Below are 20,473 nucleotides of genomic sequence, written 5' to 3'. Positions count from 1 at the left end.
ACATTAAAAGCTTCCCTAAACAGGGCTGCCTTCAGATGTCTTATAAAAGTCTGGTAGTTGTATGCCGCATGTTGATGCCAGGCCTGAGCAGGGCTTAGTAGTCAAGTTCCTAGCTCTTTTTGTCTTCTCCTGTTAAAGCTATGCATTTATTTTTTAAGTAAAATTGGTTGGTTGGTGTCTGTCTGTCTCAGAAGACAATGGAGAAGTACGGCTTCTAATCTCTCTGCCACTCTTCTTTGCAGATGATTCCACGGGGACCCACTCGCTCTATACCACGTATCAGGACTATGAGATCATGTTCCATGTCTCTACCATGCTACCCTACACCCCTAACAACCGCCAGCAGGTATGTGGGGGCATTTTTGCTTAGGTCAGGGGAACAAGAGATTCCCCATAAAAAGTAAGTGAGGGGGAAGCCACCACACACATACTGGAGAAGAATCAAGCAGAACTTATTCACATCCTCTTAACGCTCCATTCAGAGGCTGAACAGAGTGCCTGTACCAAGTCTCCAGCTCCCCATTTCTCTGGTAACCTTCCTTTCCTCCCCCACCCCCAATCTTCTGCAGCTGCTGAGGAAGCGGCACATTGGGAATGACATTGTGACCATCGTCTTCCAGGAGCCTGGAGCGCTCCCCTTCACGCCAAAGGTGTTCCGCTCACACTTTCAGCATGTGTTCATTGTGGTGAGGGCACACGAATCTTGCACAGAGCACACTACTTACAGGTGAGAGGGAGGTGGCAGTGCGGGGAAACCTGGCAAAACTCTCCCTGACCTTCCAATTGTAACATCTCCTTTGGACTTGTTCCTCTCGATGGACTTGACAGCGAGAGATTTTGAAGAAAATTTTTATTTTTTGGTTGCAAATGCTTTAGTCCTTGTGCCAATATTATTATTTACATTTACAAGTTGCTTACCTTGTAAAAATAACCCAAAGTGAGGTATAAACACAATACAAACCCGAAGACCAATTACTGTACACAGAACCAATAAAAAACCCTTAAAAACATATCTATATAAATACAAGGCAGGTCTTTTCCTACCTGGGGCTGGAGAAACCCAGCCAGATGGTTGGGGTAGAAATAATAAATTATTATTAAATTATTTTTACCCCACTAATAGAGGCCAAAAATACTTAAAACCCTTCAAATTAAGGGCCAAAAGTCCAGGTAAAAAGCACACATGTTTGCCTGACAACTAAGACTAGACAAAGATGGTACTGGGCAAGCCTCCCTGGGGAGAGCTTTCCACAACCACAGGAAAGGCTTGTTCTCGTGTTGCCACCCTCTGATCACAGGGCCAGGGTGAGTGCATGTGGGGAGGGGTTGTCCTTGACATATGAGGTTCTGAGCCGCATTGAACAAACCATGGTTAAAGCAATCTGTGGCATAACATGATGTGCGAATGCAGCCATCATTGTCCGTTGTTAACTTTTAAATCCATTCTTTCCTTATTTTATTCCAACCCTTCGTCCAAGTTGCTCAAAGTGGCCCATGGTCCTCATAGCAGTCCTTTGTGGTAGGCTCATCGGGGAGAGAGTGCGTTGGACCCAAGGTCACCCACTGAGCTTCATGCATGAGTGGGTTTTTGAACCAGGGCCCCCTGGTACTAATCCAGGCATCCCCAACCTTCAGCCCTCCAGATGTTTTGGACTACAATTCCCATCACCCCTGGCCACTGGTCCTGTTAGCTAGGGATCATGGGAGTTGTAGGCCAAAACATCTGGAGGGCCGCAGGTTGAGGAAGCTTGTGCTAATCCAACTCTGTAGCCACTGCCTCAAACCACACTTCCACATAGGCAATGAACGTGCCCCATTCAAGGAAGAAAGCATCAAGTCTAACTAGACTTCTGAATAAGATTAATCTGATGTACCAATTTCTCCGTTTGTCCCAGATTTTTAGCAAAGGTTGTATCCAACTGTGTTATAGCCAGAGTAGATTCATTAGAATGAATGTATATTTATGAATTTCAGTGGGTCTACTCTGAGGAGGACTGACGTTGGATTAAATCCCAAGATATGAAGTTGCTTCTCAGTCCTTTATTCCTGTACCCTTATCTGAGTGAAAAAGTAGGTACTGGTTAAGGTTTTAGGACACAAAGATCAGAGGAGTAATCAGGACCTCGTCTTGAACACAGCAGAGGTAGCCTGCAAAAATGTTCACAAGCACAAGCAAACAATATTGATCTGTTTATAACTTGTTACTTATCTCTTGCAATATTTTCTGCCATAATATGCTAACAGTCCTCACAGATCCAACAGCATATGGAATGCAGGACCAGGTTTTGATACTGGTTTTTACAAATTAGATTTTTTTAATATTTTCTGCAGGAAACTCAGCTGGCTGAGACTTGTAATTCTTGTACTGTACTCTTTTATCTTAGAAATGTGTCCCCTTGTGGTGAAACAGAGGTACAGCCACATTTTAAGGGATTTTTTCTTTTTTAAGAACCATTGTACAGTAATTTGACCCCCAGTTTCCTCTGAAAAAGAAGTACAGCTACAAGGGTGTCCCCTCACCCAGTTTTCCATTATTATAAAAACAAATCCCCTAAATGGTGTGTGTATGGTAGGGTACAGGTGGCTTTGCCCCTGCCATCCCTCCTCCCGGCTATCCAGATCTGGAATGGGGCCCTTGGCTGGTTATTTGTGTCGGGAGAAACCTCTGCACTCAAGGGAAAACCATGAGATTAATGTCACATGTAGTTTGGTGCTGAGGTTAGTTCACAGTAGCCCTTCTGTTTTTATTTGCCATTCTTGGTGCATTTTTTCTTTCTCCAGAGAAACCAGATGACAGCAGCATCCAACTATTGCAGTCTAGTACAACTTCTTTTTCAAACTTGATTTGCACTATTTTTGCCCTTTTTACAGTAAGGTATAATTATAGTACCAGCGTGCCCAGGTTAGACGAGCAAAGCAGTAAAGGATGTTGGGAGAGGCTCCTGTATCTTTAATTATCAGTTTCCTGAATACCTTTTTTTCATTGCCACAATGTCAGCTTTCCATAAGTGATGTGGGGAATTTTTTTTTCCAAGAAGGAAAAATACCCGTTTTAGAAATGCGTTGATTCATGAAATTAATGAGTAAAATAATGAATCATTACAGTACAAGTCAAATTTGACTAAATCTGGCAACTGAAATAAATGTAATATTAGTCAAAAATAAAATCAGTAATAAAGTCACTTATTTCTGGTGGCTATCCCCAGATAGTACACACATTTGTTGACATAGCTCTCCAGGCATGCTAAGACTAGCATGTTAAAGAATAAGATATGTGTTAAATGACACTAACTTTTCAGTAACCTTTAACTTTATTTATTAATTAAATCGTTTTTATACTGCCTTTTGACCCTAACAAGACCTCCCCCCCACAACCTGTTAAAAAAATATTCTAAACTGGCATAAGCTTTTAGAGGCAACAGCCTACCTCATCAGGTGCTGTGCTGGAACTGTGGAAAGCTAATATTTATTTGACTGTTAATTTATTTGATTTATCAATTGCCCAATACAAAAATAATTCCTAGATAACTTACAAACAGAAGCCAACCCCAGGGGGAAGCCCAAAAGCAGGACCTGTGCACAACAGCAGGCTTGCCATATGTCAGGAAAATTCCTGACACGTCCTGGTTTTTGGATGTAAAAAGGGTGTCGGGGGGTGTGGAGGTTTGCAGAATCAGCCATATGTTAGGGAAAACCCGGATGTATGGCAGTGTGATGGAAAAGGCAGTGGAAACAGCTCCAAAAGCTTAAAATCACTATTTTTTGGTAGGGAGGTTTCCCTTAAAAAGCTCAACAATTTAGGTTTGTTCCCTAAAATGTCAACAATTTTGGGGTCTTCCTAAAAACAACTTTGCAGGTGTCAGGAATTTTACTTTTTTGAAATATGGCAACCCTGCACAACAGCAACTTTCCCCAGTTGTGAGTCTCAGAAACTGTTATTCACAGGCATATTGCCACTGCCTTATACTGTGGCAAGATCTCGTGTGGTGCCCCAAAACAGTGCTTTTTTTTCCTGGGTGAGAGCGCATGCGATTGTGGCACCAAAAATGGCTGCCAAGATTTGACCATCCTGTTTTCCCCCTCAAGCGATTGGGAGGTATGGGATCCCCATTTTTTTTCAAGCTCTCAAACCCCGAACTTTTCTTTCTGTACCACTGTCAGAATGTAGCCTTTTTAATCCACGGGTAGGAATAATTGTTGCACCCGAGCAGAGACAAAAGGAGCCAAACGACACCAAGGGGTTAATCCAGAGAAAGAGTGTTTTATTCTGCCATCCGGAAGGGCAGAGGCACCTGTGTGATTCAGTTCACAAAAGACAGGCCGCGCCGAAAACATTTTACAAGCAGGTTTTATCCTTTTTTCAAACCCCTTTTTCCCTGTCCCCCTTCACACATTCTTACATAGAATGTTGCTTTTTTCGTTCCCTGGTTCTGTTCCCGGAAGTATGTTGCAAATCAATGTACCAGGACAAGGTTGCTTAGATCTGGGAACCGAAAGGTTTCCTGTTCTCAGCTCTAGGTTTGTTACAGCGTTTTTGTTACAAAGAGGACTGCTTAGCTTGTGCTTTTTGTCTTAGAGGAAATTGCAGTTTTTAAAATGCGTACGCCGAGGCCTGACTGGGGGGGGGGGGAATTCACAAACAGTTTTTAGGGCTTTCTGGGGTAACCCTAACTGTACCCCTTCATTCCATACCTCTCAATTTTGGACAGCCTTTTTCTCAAAAAGGCTCGTCCCAGGAAGACACAGGCTGATATTCTCGGGTCAGAGCTATAATCTGGGGGCGAAGCATGCGAGAAATCATATTGCGTGTCATTGTATGCAAGCATTGCAGCAAGCAAGGTACAGAAAAGCAAAAAATTAGCAAAATGAAAAGTGGGCCAAGCAGCAGCAAAAACAGGCCTTTTACGCATCCTAGTTTTGGCAACCAGTCAAGCCATGACATGTCCCATCCCTCCCAGGTTTGGGTAGGAATATGGGCCACTGTTTCAAGTCCTGCTGCCAAATTGCGAATGGCCTCACCATGATCAGAGATGTTAAAGCAACAGGCCCCACCTGTGAGATTTAACGCTGCACAAAAGCCGCCATGTTGCGCCAGGAGAAAGTCCAACGCTAATCGGACTGAGAGAAACGCATTGCGTGTCTCATCCAATTGCGTGGCAATTAGCCTAAGGGACGTGGCTGTCGTGTTAGCAACAATCTCTACCACTGCCTGGAGTCTGATTATGCGGTTCAAGTTATAGATTGAGAGATTTTCTCTCCCCGATTCCAGGAGGCTGGCGCATAATGGGCCAGTATCCTTTCCGGAGGCCACTGATTTTGGCCCCAATCCTGGGAGCTGCCACCTGCAAGTGTTGCCAGGTCAGCCGAACGCCTCCTTCTAGGGGGTGCAGAGGGTATCTGGTCAGGAATCCACATGGGGGGTATTAAGTAGGCTGGAAAACAGACCCCATACCATCCTCTTGGGAGGGCATGATAGGCCTTTCTGCCACACACCCAGTAAACATCCTGACCATGGGCAGATATGGTGCCTGTCAGCAAGCGGGCCAGGCATGCAGTCAATTTGGAACCAGAAAAAGTTCCTGTCTTGGACTCAGGCATGTTAGTTGGGGCTGGGAAGGTACGATCACAGTGGGAAGTGCCCACATAGGTCTGAGTGTCACTGGCGTCATTTGATTTGTTGACACAAAGGCAGCCAGTGATCCTGTGAACCTGGAAAGGGACGGAATGATTCCATAAAGAAGAATGGTTGCCCAGAGGCTGGAAGGCAACAAGTGGAGTTGTAACCAAGGATTCATTCCAAGGCACAGGGAGGAGTGGCATTCCTCCCAGAGCATCTACAGGGGCCAGAGTGCAAACGGCACAATTGGTCCGATTTGCAGAGAACGCAACCATCTCAGCAACCTGAATCCATTTATTATATGTGTGGGGGGGCCCCCCATGATTGCAGCAGTTGTCTGGTCACTGTGAGTGGTATTGGCATATCAAAGATCAAAGGCAGCAGAAATACCAGCATGGGGACCCACAGTCGTATTTGAGCCATTGTATGCACGTGGAGGGGCTTAGGTAAGTGCTAGAGAGTGGGCTGGGGTGTAATTACGCTGAAAGAAAAGACCCACTAGATACCCTCCTCTGCAGGGGTGGCGTAAAGCAAACCAGGTGCAGGTACCTTCAATAAAGTTCAGTTATGCAAAAGGAAAGAAAAGAAAATGTGAAAATGTCCTCTTTCAAGCCATGCTGGATTCTTGAGCCGTGCAAAAACGTCAGCTTCCGGAGTGACGTGAGCAGGGCTGGTGGGCATCGGGGCGTCTGGTAGGCGTTGGACGTCTTGGGTCTCTTCCAACAAGGCTGGAGCGATGTCTGGGCGTCTGGGGTGAGTCGAAGGGGCCAGTGCAGATCAGGTGTCACAGATGCTGGTGACTTTAACAGCTGTAGAGAAACAGGACAGCCTCTGGCCGGTTTACCTGTCAAGAGAAGAGAAAAAGAAACACACGGCAGAACGACTGTACATTGACAGATAGCATTTGCACCTAAGGTATAGGCCTAGCAAACATTAATTCAAAAGGGTATGCTTGGCAGGAAACTTCGCAAGGGGTTAACAGTTCTGTTCCTTGGGTTTAGTTTTGCCAGCTGAGATTTTTTTAAAAGTCTCATTCGTGTGCTCTAAATTTCAGAGCTCTTGTGGCCTGTAAGCCATGTTGCAAATTTCAGTTTTCATCTGCCAAGTTTGCTAGTGTCCAATGTGTTCCCTTGCTTCTGGCAAAATATCAAAGTTTCAAAATTCCTATGTTATGCTGCAGCTTGTTTTTCAGAATAAAATTGCACCTTAAAAAGTAAAACTTGACAAAGTTCACAGAAAGCATTCACTTGCTTTTAAGAAAGTCACTTTCCAGGTTAGTGCTTGGGGCAAGGGGGGTGGGTAACCCTTGGCCTTCTGGGTTTTTTGTGGCTGAACCGTAAATCCAGACAGTGTGAGGTTCAGGGTAGCTGGTTGGTGAGAATGCAGCATTTTTCTCTTGGGATAGCAGCCAAGAGATAACGCTCTGAAGCTACCTCCAAGCGCCTGGCGCAAGGAAAAAAAAAAAAAAGCTGATGTCCTGTTACTTGCATGAATGAATGTTAGAAACAGTTAGTTCACTCGTTTCTAGCTGCAACAGTCTTTTAGCAAGAACAGAGATGAGAAGAAATCATTTTTGAGAAATCTTATTGTTCCCAGCCTGTGGGGGTGGGGTGTGTCGGGCGTGGGGCCTATGGGCATTCCATTTCCCAATGACCCTCTTGCCTGCAGATGGTGCACTGGTTTCTTCCCTAGGCGTCTTCTTTCCCTCCCGTGGACACCCTCTTGCATTTTTGGCTTTCTGGCTGCTTGAAGACAAACCCCTAATTATTTTGGCTGGGTCCTCTTCGAAAGAAGGATTCTGATTTAAAGTGCTTGGAGGTCTGTGGTCCTGGACATCGGATGACTCCAGGGGGTCGTACATTCGGTGGGGTGGGGCCATCAAAGTGGAGTTTTAGCTGCCTCAATTGCAACATCAGTATTGTCCGCTGCCCTGAGGGCATGTATCTTGCAGATTTCCTCAATGGTCAGTATTGTAATCCTAGGGTTTTCAATCCCTTGGGTTTAATTGTCTATTTTTTTAACAGTTCTGTCCTATGCGACTCTCAAAGCCTTCTGCTCTGTTTCTTTCTGTCTGCCAATTCACATCCTTGCATTGTGCTGCTTCTAGAACCAAGAAGCCACATCCAGCTCACTCTTTTAAACGGTTCTACATACTGGAACACTCTGTCAGACTGCTTACTAGTCCACCTTATCTCTTTATCTAGAGTTCTTCTGAAGTCATCATTATCACAACCTTCCTCTTCACCTTCCTTGCTTGCATCAAAAGGGGGTTGGGTAAGGGGAACCTCATTTAGCCCTGGTGCAGTTGCTGCATAGGGTGGAGGGTGCAAATTATTATTCCTTCCTCCTCTTCTTCTGGGACTGTTCTTCTGGGACTGGCCAGACTGCTGTTTTTTCAAACTTATAATTGTACTGAACACAGTTTGACTTGGGCAGTCACAATTCTATTTTTCCGAAGCCATGAGGGATTTTGATCCACATTGGCTTTCCAGATAGAAATATAGGGAATCTGATCTGTGTGGGCCTTGAAAATGTTACTCCATAAAATGTTGACCAAGTTTGGATCAAAGGATCCTCCAGGAGGCCATTCTGGTAAATACGAAGGCCAGTCAACTTCACATAAATGTTGGAGTCTGCTTTTTTTGAGTTTACATCCCCACTCTTCTGCTTTCATGGCACTTTTCCAGTTTTCCAGAAAGCTCTGTAGTGGTGTCTCAAGAATTGTTTTACTGCTTTTATTTCCCATGACTCTGGGATCCTGGGGACACTGGGACACTGGGACACTCAGCCCTCCTAACGTTATTTTCTCTCACTCAGTCACAGGCCGGACGTTGCTTTCAACGTCTCACACACTCAAAACATTCACTGGAGTGTCCCCACACGCACATTCAGAAAAAAAAAAAAAAGAACCCATGCACCTCCCCCAATCCCCTTTCCCCCCCAAAAAATAACCACAACCGGCAGCGTTTAGACTTCGACCGGGGCCCAAGAGCACTCTACTGCTTCTTTTGGACACAAAAAGAACCATAACCGGCAGCGCTTAGACTTCGACCGGGGCCCAAGAGCACTCTACTGCTTCTTTTGGACACAAAAAGAACCATAACCGGCAGCGCTTAGACTTCGACCGGGGCCCAAGAGCACTCTACTGCTTCTTTTGGACACAAAAAGAACCATAACCGGCAGCGCTTAGACTTCGACCGGGGCCCAAGAGCACTCTACTGCTTCTTTTGGACACAAAAAGAACCATAACCGGCAGCGCTTAGACTTCGACCGGGGCCCAAGAGCACTCTACTGCTTCTTCTGGGCACAAAACCAACCATAACCGGCAGCGCTTAGACTTCGACCGGCGCCCTGCAGCACCCTTTTTGCTGCTTTTCTGGGCAATACCAAAACCAGTGGCACTTCTTCTACCCTGCTGGCGGAGTTGATCAGACTCTCTTATTGCTCCCACCTATCCCTGTGGAGCTTACCTTGTTCCTCGAGGTACCTTCTTTCTGCACGGCCGTTGCTCTTTCTCTCCGTCACTTGTCGCGTGTCCACTCAGGAACGGGTGGCCAGTCCCTCCCACGAAGTTGGCAGGATGCGCGCTGGAACTGTTGACCCAGGATCCTGAGCTGCTCGCCTTGCAGTGACGCCCTGGACCTCTTTGTCCCTCGATCTCGGGGAACGTGGTTATTCCCGGCCAACGCACCAGAAATATGTAGCCTTTTTAATCCACGGGTAGGAATAATTGTTGCACCCGAGCAGAGACAAAAGGAGCCAAACGACACCAAGGGGTTAATCCAGAGAAAGAGTGTTTTATTCTGCCATCCGGAAGGGCAGAGGCACCTGTGTGATTCAGTTCACAAAAGACAGGCCGCGCCGAAAACATTTTACAAGCAGGTTTTATCCTTTTTTCAAACCCCTTTTTCCCTGTCCCCCTTCACACATTCTTACATAGAATGTTGCTTTTTTCGTTCCCTGGTTCTGTTCCCGGAAGTATGTTGCAAATCAATGTACCAGGACAAGGTTGCTTAGATCTGGGAACCGAAAGGTTTCCTGTTCTCAGCTCTAGGTTTGTTACAGCGTTTTTGTTACAAAGAGGACTGCTTAGCTTGTGCTTTTTGTCTTAGAGGAAATTGCAGTTTTTAAAATGCGTACGCCGAGGCCTGACTGGGGGGGGGGGGGGAATTCACAAACAGTTTTTAGGGCTTTCTGGGGTAACCCTAACTGTACCCCTTCAAGAAACAGCACACCAGCAGAGGGAGCTGCGAGGCCTGTTCTTGAGTGGTTGTCAGGGTAACGCAAAGTTCAAAAGCCTCAGGCTTTGGGCCTAGTTCCTTGATCAGTTCAGTACGGAAGGCCTAGCTGCTTTTGGACTCAGTTACTATTATTGCCCAGTAATTTGTTTGTTAGCAGGTTGACTGCCTTAATTGTACCAGCCCTCTGCTTTGGTGGGCTTGCAGCGAGGTCCATAGATCCCTGCCCCCAAATATAGTTGCATGCTGTTTTTAAGGAGCAGGTTTGGGAAACTAGGATTGCACAGGGTCACTCTCTTAGTTTAGACTGCTCCCCCCACCCCACCACAATTGTTTCCATCATGCCGCAACAACCTCCCAGAGGTCACATGCCATTGTTTGGCAGGGCCGGAAAATGGGCTGCGAAATTGAAGTGACTGTTACCTTTATATGGTAGGGCAAGTACCCCCAGAGTCAGAGGTTCCTACAAACACTTCTCTCCATCCTCACAAGGAAGAGGCCATTATCAATGTTCAAGGATATTTCTAGCCAGATAAAAGCATTTAATGAGAGCATGAGGCAGGGCCATTGAGGGTTAGGGCCTAGGAAGAAGAGGAGTCATAAGGGCTAGAAAGCTGCTTTTAAAATATATAGAAATATATTCAAATGGAAATTCAGGTGCCCAGAATGCTGGATCCTGGGAGCAATGCAAAATTATTTCAGTGATGCAGAGGAATAAGCGATTCCATTGCATTTTTTTTATTTAAAAAGTGTCCTGTGTCCCGTCTTCTTCTTCTCTCTCTCTGCGAATGGCTGCTCCATTCAGCGTGGCTGTCAGCTGCACCAAGGACATCCCACGCTTTGGTCCCTTCATCCCGGCCGAGAACTCCTTTGCCAAGGGCCCAGCTTTCCGAGACCTCCTGCTCGCCAAGGCGATCAACGCAGAAAATGCGGCCGAGCGCTCAGGGAAGTTCCACGCCATGGCAACGCGCACCCGCCAGGAGTACTTGCGAGATCTGGCCCTCAACCACGCCACCACCAGCACATTGGAGGCCTCCTCGTCACGCTTGGCCCTCATCGCTTTGGCTGCAAAGAAGCGCGAGAAGTCCAAGGCGCCAAAGGGGGCAGAGGCACACAGTGCAGGGGCTTTGGTGTGGGGCGTGTGGGCACGGGATGGCAGTAGAGGACCCGAGAGCAAGACTCCTGAGCTGCGGTGCCTGCTGGGCATCTCGGCTGAATTTCTAGTCCTCATTGATGCCCGTGAGAAGAGGGTGGTTTTTAACTGTTCCTGCCGGGACATCCTGGCTTGGACCTTCTCGGAAAGCTGCACTTTGGACCTCTACTATGAGACAGGGGATTACATTTGCATGCGTGTGGATGAGGGTCAGGCCTCTGATATCCGTGACATTGTCCACCGGCTGCAGGTAATAATTTGTTTTCACCCACTCAGGGGTGGTGGTGGGATGCATAGCATTATTTGAATTCAAAGTGCTGTGGTGCTAAATTTGGGTCCCTTGTGCTCCACTTCCTGAATTACAGATGTGGGGGGGGGTGACTGCTGTTAATTGGCTGTGGGAAAATACACTCTCCATATGCTTAGAGGGGTTCTTGTGCTTATTATTACTCTGTGTGTCCCAAGGCTATACACTGGCTATAAAAATAGGCTCCTTGGCTTAATCTAGTCGCCACCTGAACTATCTCCCCTCTCCCCAGCTGGTGACTCGGGGTTGCGAGACGCGGGAGCTGACCCTCTTGCGGAACGGGGTTGGCCAGCTGGGCTTCCAGATGGACCCCGAGGGCTTCGTGACGGAGGTGGAGCGCTTCACCTTTGCTGAGACGGCTGGTCTCCAGCCTGGGGCGCGCCTGGTCCGTGTCTGCGAGAGACCCTTGCCCAGCCTCAGCCATGCCCAGACCTCTGAGCTTCTGCGCACTGCCAAGAAGGTCACCATTACTGTCGTACCCCCAGACGAGAACGGAAAGGCCCGGAGGTGAGTACACTTTGGGGGTGGAACACTCCCAGGCCCAGTTTCTCATATTTGCTCTCCGTGGTGTGTTGCTTTTAGTTCCAATTTCTTTTGGGTTTGTCCAGTGCCTAGTCCTGGCATTAAACCCCTTTGCGTAAGGTGCCTGGAGTCTTGAACTGGAGATAATAGCAGCAGTCCGCTGGGACCTGGCTGTCTTGGCCATAATAAACTTTCTCATTGGTGGCAGCTCGATTTTGAGATGCTCTCCCCAGGGATGCTTGCCTGGCTCCTGCTTTGATGTGTCATTTTAATGACCTGTATTCCCCCCCCCCCCCCGGCCTTTTAATTTAATTTGAACTGGGTTCCCCTACGTTTCCCTTCCTTAGCTTTTGGTGTATTTGTGTGTGTCTCTCTCTGTGCGTGATCCTTTAGGTTTTCCTTCTTTTGGTGTAACTGTATATGCTTTTAATTTATTTCATTGTGTTGTCCAATTTTACATTCTGCCCCAGGACTTTGAAGAGCAGGATTTAAGTCTCTGTAATGAAATCATACATAAAATTATTCTGTGTGCAAAACAGGTGCCCTTTTGTCTCTTCCCTGCTCTAGAAATAAGAAGGTCTCTTTATCCTTCTTAAAATGACTAGCTTGATTGGAAAGTAGCGTGATGAAATGGATGCTGCTGCACGACAGTTGTGGGTGAGCCAAAGGCAGCTGCTCTCTCTGCAGAGCCGATAGAATAGCCTTGCTTCCCTTTCCTCCTGCTCTGCAGCCTGATGGAGTGGCTGCCGTTAGGTGTATCAAACTAGCCCTCTAGTCCTAATGGAATAGCTGTTGCCGGACGACACTTAAGATTATTCCTCCACTCAACCCACAGGATGGTGCTCTGATGCCTTTGTCCTGTTCCCTTTTCTGTGCATTGGCAGAAGTTTCTCGGAGCTGTACCTAAAGTCTTTACAAGAGAAGAGGAGGAGTGAGCCACCCGCCAGCGATGTGGAGTTGACCAGGCCGGGGAGTGAAGCAGGGTTCAAACCTGCCACGCTCCAGCTGCTCCACTCGCTGTCCCTGCCGGATGGGCCCCCTCACAGCCTAGCCGAGGAGAGGACTGAGTTTCTGCGGAGTCATAGTGACCGAACGCCCAAGCCTCCAGACCCGTGAGTAGCACTAGTACCTCCAGCTGCTTTCAGGGCTCATACCCACTCACCCCTTCCCTGTCACATCCAGCCAACTTCCCTCTGCCTCATTCCATGGATCTTAGGAACACAAGAGACTGCTTTATTCAGTCCAGGCTATCTGTTTTTCTAGCTTGGCATTGTCCACTGTGCTTCAAGTGGCAAAGGATCTTCGGCACACGGAGCTTCACCTGATCTTTATAACTGGAGAAGCAGGGGATTGAACCTGGGATCTTTGCTTGCAAAACAGTCACTCTGCTACAGCCCTTCCACCAGTTTTATCTTGGGTTAGACATGCAACCCTTGTCTGTTTTTTTTGCAGGGATGTAGGAAACTGCAAAAGGCCTTTCATTGCTGCTCCAAGCTTCCTCTCTTTTCTGCTACTAGAAGCACCTGTAGAGAGAGAGGCATGGGATAAAGGGAGTGTGTGGGGGGGGTGCATGTACACCTGTAAACATGTCTTTTCCTCAAGGCCCATGATAACAAGGTTGCAGGTAATTGGAGGGGTGAAGAGGGCTGCTAACATTTGTCAGTGGACCAGATTCTGCTCTGGGGCTACTAGCTGCCAACTCCTTTCTTTTCATCAGTTTTTGTAGCTCCAGCAAGAGGGGGAGAAGGTTAGGCATCAAAGAACAGAATAACCATATCCCTTCCTCTGGCCATTTTTTAAAAATGCGTGATATTCAGGAACCAAGGCTGCAAAAAAAGGCAGGGTTTCTTACAAGATGTGTTTAGATCTAAATCAGACTGTTATGTGTTGGAAAGCGTTTGTAGGAAATGCTGTGACTTGGTTCTGGGACCTCAGATGTGGTATCAGCAACACATCATCCTTTTAGCATACGTTCTCCATTCCTGCCTCCATGTCTCAGTGTCTGGGGTCTCGTTCTCTGCAGGTTGCCACCTCAGGACATCCCTGTCCTGCCAAATCCCCCTCCAGATCTCATCCTGGCTGCCACGCCCAAGCCCTCTTCAGATCAGGACACAGTAAGTGTTTGTCTTCCCTCTTTGTACCTCTGTTTATGTGCCTTTTGATTTTAACATTAATAATAGTCACAACAACCACTTTAAATAATATAGTGGCATCTATGTTCGTGGTGATTTACAAGGAGCATGTTTGGCGAGTTCCTGCCTCAAGGGGCTTACTGTCCCAAAACAGACACAGGGGAGGCAACGGGGGAGGGATGTGTCTCAGGCAGAGGAAGGTCTTCCCCTTCTTCCCCTTCCTGATCCTTTTAACTGGGGGTGCTGTGATTGTGCATGGGACATTCTGCGTCAAACTGTAGCTCATTGGTAGGGAATCTCCAACCCACGGGCCTAATGAGGCCTCCCCATGGCTCATGAGGCCATTTTGGCAAAGCCACACCTACCAGCCCCTTGCCTGATGAAGGGGTGGCCATTTCTGGCTATGATCCTCTGTGCAGATGCAATTTGCCTGTAGGAAACCTGCAAACTGGATTTGAGCACAAGAGCCCTCTCCCTTCCTATGTCTTCCAGCAACTGGTATTCAGAAGCATTACTGCCTCTGACTGTGGAGGCAACACTAGGCCCTGAATCGCACCCCATTTGTCTAAGTCTATGCAGCATACACGTCCCCTTCTCCATCTCCTACCCCTTGTAGCAATAGTAGAATTTTGCTAGTTTATGAGGATTGGGTAAGAATATCCTGTTGCTGCTGTCTTAAGAGGGCTGGAAAGTTTCTTAAAGAAAAAAGAAATCCAAAGTTTTCTCAGGAAGCTGGATTTTGCACTGTCTGCCACATTTAGTCGCTTGTGCCACATGACAGAATGCACAGAGGGCTGTTTTTTTCTGCTCTGCTTCCTAGGACCATCCTGGAGATCCAATTGTAAACAAGAAAGAATCTGTTGTGGGCCAGGTAGCCAAAGGCCCTGAATCTCTGCCTCCCGAGGAAAAGACCTCTCCACACTTGGAGTCCAGAGAAACAGATAAGTTCCTGCCACGGACACTTTCCCTGCGGAACTCCATCACCAAAAGTAAGAGATCCTCTACCCTGCGCTCCTTCGCTGCCCCCATTTCCCCGGGTGCAGAGGCACTGATGTGGCCACGCCTGGGTGGGCCAAGGGTTTGCTTGAGGACTGAAGGCCTTGCCCTCTCCTTTATCCCCCAGTCCTCTCTGAAGCTGGAGAGTCCCTGGAGGATGAGTGGGAGTCCATTGCCAACTTGGCTTCTGCTTGCAACAGCATCTTGGAGGCCCTTTCCAGGGAAGGTGAGTGATTGTGGGGGGCCAAACCAACAGGCTGGCACTAGCTGCGGCAAAAGTCTTGGAACTTAGTGTAGGGTAGCATCCTAGGAACACAGGAAGGTGCCTTAGAACAGGTCCGACCTTAACCTGGGACCTTCTGTGTGCAAAGCCAGAGTGCTGCCACTGAGCTATGGGCCATTCCCCTAACTAGGGCTTTCCTCTTGCTCTGGCTGAATCTCTTACCTGTGCTTCTTTCTCCATCCATAGGGCAGCATGTGCTGGAGAGCAGGGAATCCCTGTGCACCACCGTCCAGAGGGGCACGAGCCAGCAGCAACCCAATGAAGAGTAAGAAATAGTTCTCTCTGTGTGTATACAAGGGGACAGGGAAGAGAGATTTGAGCATGCTGGAGAGGTTCAACTGTAGGGTGGGGAGATCTCATCCATACGTCAGCTCCTTGAATTCCTTCTCTCCATTCTGCAAGGCGCAGCAAAAATATATACATCTTCCTAGTTACATAAAAATGTGAGAACAATCATTTGCCAGGATAGTTAACATCAGTGTCTCCCCACCCTGGTTCTCCCTTCTTTTCCAACTCATTCAGGTCCCAGTTTCCTCTCAGCCTTGCTGATAAGGTCCTGCATTTGGAATCGACACTCAAGAAACTACAGGAAGATCTTCAGAAGGTGAGGTTGTGAGCAGGAATGTAAGAGGCACAGAGGATCAGACCAGCAAGGTTTTTGCAAAAATTACTTTTGAAAGGTATTCCCCATTCTCCCAAAGTTAGAGCCAAACTAAAAATGACATTAAATTTTCCTTTGCACTCTTAAAAAAAGAGCAGCTGCCACCCTTTTGAGAGGGAGGGAAGGATGCAAGTTATCAAGATCTCAGCTGGCTGTTGGCACTTTGGAGGTACTGCACAAAGAAAATCCCTTTCAGACAAGCCACACTTTTACCTGCTCCACACTTGACATCAGGTGTAGGGCAGGTGGGCATAGTTTGCCCAGAATGGACTTGTGGGTCAAACTGGGTGGATATACGAGCTGAAAGTTCCCCACCCCTACTGTTAACCATTTGTTCATCCCACATTTTTGGGTGCGTTTCCCCATCACTTTCCTAACTGCAAATATTATTGGTTTTTTTTTAAAAGCAGATTTGTTGTGCTAGGGCAACAGAGCACTTTAATCCCCTTTAATTGTGCAAATCTCAAGTTCTGGTGTGCACTTGAATCGCTCCCACAAAATTCCAAGTCTGGACCCCACCCCCCCAGAGTCTTTGCCCTCCTGTAGGCAACAGCCCTTTGGGTATTTGAAGAATTCTCCTCGGTCTTTTCTTCTCCAAACTAAAGATGCCCAGTTCGTTCAATATTTTCTCATGGGACTTATTCCTCCCCTGAACCAGTTTTAAATCATACAAGGTATTGTACCTGAGGTACATGTCACTGGCTGCTTCTGCAGTCTTGAGGAATGGGTACATCTGCCGCAGCAGCTTGTTCTGTGAAAAAGCCCACCTGGCCATAGCTCTATCTGTTATCACAGGGGCAAGCGAGCACAAGGTAGTTCAGGATCTCTTGGTGGATATATGGGGGATCAGCCAGCGTTTTTCATTCCCAAAAACAGCAACAACTAAAACAACTACCCCACCACCATAAATAAAAATAGGTTGCTGAGAAAGAAAACTTGGGGGAAAAGCAGAACTGGGTTTTTGTGGAAAAGGGCTTGTGGACTTGGCATCTGTTCTGATGCTGAGCACAAATTCCTGGCCTGTGTTTGTGCTCAAAAGGCACCTTCCCCCTTAAGTCTTAGTGTACTTCCATCCACCTGAGCTGCAGTTGTGCACCTGATTCTGGTTGGTAGACCTCAAGATTCTGGTAGAACAAGCAAGTAGGTCCCACAAGCCCAAAGGCTGCTCAGCCCCTGGGTTATCTGTGTATAAATAAATGCAGATAGAATGAAACCTTTGCAGTGAGGGAACTGCTCATAATCGTCATCTCCCCCCCTTCAAGCCCTATAGAAAGCCATCAGATTTGTTCATGAATGTGAACCATGAATTCTTCCCTTCCCATTTTCCTTTAAAAATCATTCTGAAAGGAGGCGGCTTCCTCTTAAAATAGCTTGGCATCCACCTATAACACCCTCACCCCCGGGTATGTGTCATTATCAGGACTCGCTGCCCTAACTCAGACATTGCAGACTGTCTGGTTTTCCTCCCTTCGTAGAGATGTGGGTTTCCTTGTTTATTTTTTAGTCATGCCATGTGGAACTTTCTCCTCAGCAATGTCTGAATTAATGAGGCCTCACTAGAACAGTTTGTGGGGTATTGCCTACAAAACCTCCAGCCACAATGCATTTATTAATCTCTGAGGTGCTGAAGAAACTCCTGAGCAGTCTTGCTGGAACAGATCAGTCCAGTTGTCATTCAGGAAGCATTTTCTAGCCAAAAGGTTCCATCCTTATCCCCCACCCCCGCCACTCTGGTGGGCCTAATTTGACAGGGGGGTAGTGCCACCTTGTTGTCTATCACCTAACGCCGTAGTGACATCAGGTGACACTGCATTTTGAGGCCCCAATTGTTTGCACTTGTGTGGGGCTGTTTGAAAGCCCTTTTCGAAAGGGTCCTTGTGGTTGGGAATGTTTCCAGCCTGGAACAGAATGCTGAAGGAGAAGGGGGCCTGATAGAACTCCTGGGGGCTGAGTGTTCCTCCAACAAGACATAGCAAACAGGAAAGGGCACTGTCTTCCCACCCCCTCAAGTGCTATTTATTTATTTGTTGAATCCTCACCCAAAGGAGCCCTGGGCAGCAAACAACAGAATGGTGAAGCAATACAATTATATATATTTATTTAAAAAGCATTTAAGAGCATCTTTTTAAAAAATCAGTTAATAATTTCAGGGTTGCTGGGAGCAGTATCTTTTGGCCATCAAAAGCCTGGGTGAGCAGGAACGGTTTAAAATTCCTCCGGAATGTTACACTGATGCAGAAGACAAGATGCACCTCACTGGGGAGGGTGTTCCACACATTGGGACCCACCACTGAGAAGGTCCTGCTGTGAGTCAGCATCATCCGGAAGACACACAGTACCAACAGCAGCAGGATCTGCTGTCTAGGCATGCGACAGGGTCTCTCTTGAGGACCTCGGCGAGGGTGTGGCTTCATATGGTCAGATGCAGGCTTTAATTGATGCAGCAACAGCAGCCTTGTCCCCTCGGCCTCTAGATGGATTAGAACCAAGCCAGCGTAATGGGATGGAGCCCCTGATGTGTTTTTGAGTTTCCTTTCTTCCTTGTTTGTCCTCCAGGAGAAGGCTGAAAAGGCGGCGTTGCAGGCGGAAGTGCAGACCCTTCAAGAGAACACCCAGCGCTTGAAGGAAGCGTCAGAGACGGCGGCAGCTCAGCTCAGCCAGGTCACACAGATGCTGGGCGGCCCCCCAACGCCTCCCCACTGCCCTTGAGGCCCTCTGACCTCCCTCACACCTTTGGGGGCCTAGGAGGGGGTAGCTGGTGCTCTCTCTCACTCACTCGTTACTTGGAGCACAACAGAGACTTTTGACAGGCTGTTCCAGTACAATGTGCTCCTTGCCCCCCCCCCCCACTTAAGCCCTCCCTCTGCTAGCCTTTGATGTGGCTAGTGCTACAGCTCTCACCACTGGTCGGGGGGTGTTGTATATTCCCAGAATGGGGGGTGGTTGGGTGGAAGCTGAGGTTTGGGGGCCCAAAGGACACAGGGCTCAACTGGCCGCCTTGGGTGAGGTGGAACTCTTTGGGCGCCTGTTAGCAAACAGGTTGCACCTATCGACCAAGGCTTGCCACCCAGTTCCTTTCAGGGGCTACTGCCCCACCCCCTTCCCCAATTAATTTGTGCACCAGCCTGAAATCTTAGTTTGGAGCCATACAAGCCTCCTCTCCAGGGTGGGGTTAGGGGTGGGAATGGTTGTCTTGTTGAGCATCTTTTTTAATTTTTTAAAAAACCGAATTACGATTTTGGACCCTGGACTTTTCTTGCCACCAGCCCCCGTGGAAATGCCACCCTTGTGGTTCCATCGGACAAAATAAAATTAAATAAATTCACCAGGCAATAACTGCAGATCGCCTTTGAGGAAGGGGAGAGTGTGACATGCCCAGGTTGACGATTTGCCCTGGGCAGAGGTGTGTACAGTGGTGGTGCTGGAGGGAGAAGGATTGAGCAAACCTTCCCTCACTGCCTCCATTCCCTCCCTCCCTCCCTCCTCCTCCCCCCAACCCATCCCAGCACTGATTTGGGACTGCACAGGGGGCTTCCTGCCTGATGGAGGCCTTGGCCCGCATGCCCGTTAACTGTGAAGTTTTTGAAAGCTGTGACACAAGCCCTGCTCCCTCCTTGCCCTGTGTGGTCCTCATGTCCACCTCTTCTTGTAACCCATCACAGATTCTTCCTAGGTGGGGGCAAGACAATCCAGCTTGCTGTTTTATCTCACCGCCTCCAGTGGTGCTACCCATTGCTCCCCCCTCCTCCAATTCTGCCAGGGGTAGCCAACATGACGCCCTCCGGTTGTGGCGGACTCACACCTTCCCGGACTATTGGCCATGCTGACTCAGGCTGGTTGGAGCTGAGAGCCCCAGCAAGATCCAGAGGGCAGCTTGTTGGCTATCCTGATCTTGGCCCCCCCCACCTCGAGAAGCAAGAGGAGGTGGGGCACCCTTCTCCCCCTGTGCCGTTTTGTGTCTGTGTGTCCTGTACATATTTTTCCTTCCTTCCTCCTTGGACCAAGGTTAAGAGAGGCAAGGGGAGGTGGGGAATCTTGTTGTCCGTCTGTCTGCCCCACCCCAGCCTCCTGCCTGGATTTGAACTGAATGTACAGACTAGCCGTGGCCCTCCTTGTGCAATAAAGTCTTTGGTCTGCAGCCACATGCCGTGGGCTCCTTTGTCGTCTTTGCTGGCAACTTTTGGGGAAACGGGGGGCCTAGAAAAACAAGGGGTGGGGTGTGTGTGTGTGTGTGTGTGTGTGTGTACGCTGCTGGTTAAGCTGAGGGGAGGAAGTGGGGGCACGGTTTCTGTGATTCCATCTAGGTGAGCTGCCCCCTCCGTTTTAACTCGCTTTTCTCCTTTTGTGTCTCTGCGTTCTCCCCACCCACCCATATCCACTGTTATCAGAGCTAATGCTCCCTATAATTCCGGGTAGTTTGCTTCCGGATGGAGAACAGAAGCCACTTCCTTGCTTGTCCAGACTCGCTCCTTTTAGGAGACTTGCAGTTAGTGGTTTTGTTCCTTCCTTCCTGGCTATATAATTAAGTGGGCTAAATCTTGGGTTTGGCTGAGGACATTTCATA

The 20,473-nt window shown here is 48.0% G+C and overlaps 1 protein-coding gene across 6 annotated transcripts in view; it reads left to right on the top strand.

Moving 5' to 3' along the window:
* The window catches only part of SIPA1 (signal-induced proliferation-associated 1), a 41,123-nt gene extending 21,072 nt beyond the window's left edge, over positions 1-20,051 (top strand). For all 6 annotated transcript variants that reach the window (XM_083417289.1, XM_083417292.1, XM_083417288.1 and 3 more), the window contains 11 exons: positions 243-346; positions 570-727; positions 10,661-11,258; positions 11,548-11,822; positions 12,722-12,949; positions 13,861-13,951; positions 14,790-14,958; positions 15,093-15,191; positions 15,435-15,513; positions 15,771-15,852; positions 18,466-20,051. In XM_083417289.1, the coding sequence (XP_083273415.1) occupies positions 243-346; positions 570-727; positions 10,661-11,258; positions 11,548-11,822; positions 12,722-12,949; positions 13,861-13,951; positions 14,790-14,958; positions 15,093-15,191; positions 15,435-15,513; positions 15,771-15,852; positions 18,466-18,618 (2,036 nt within the window). In that variant the 3' untranslated portion in view covers positions 18,619-20,051. The remainder of the gene's footprint in view (positions 1-242; positions 347-569; positions 728-10,660; positions 11,259-11,547; positions 11,823-12,721; positions 12,950-13,860; positions 13,952-14,789; positions 14,959-15,092; positions 15,192-15,434; positions 15,514-15,770; positions 15,853-18,465) is intronic.
* The last annotated feature ends 422 nt before the right edge of the window (positions 20,052-20,473 follow it).

This window comes from Podarcis tiliguerta (assembly GCF_965153285.1).
Source record: "Podarcis tiliguerta genome assembly, chromosome: 16".
In the NCBI taxonomy this organism is placed as follows: domain Eukaryota; kingdom Metazoa; phylum Chordata; class Lepidosauria; order Squamata; family Lacertidae; genus Podarcis; species Podarcis tiliguerta.
This window is presented reverse-complemented; position numbering and strand designations above follow the sequence as displayed.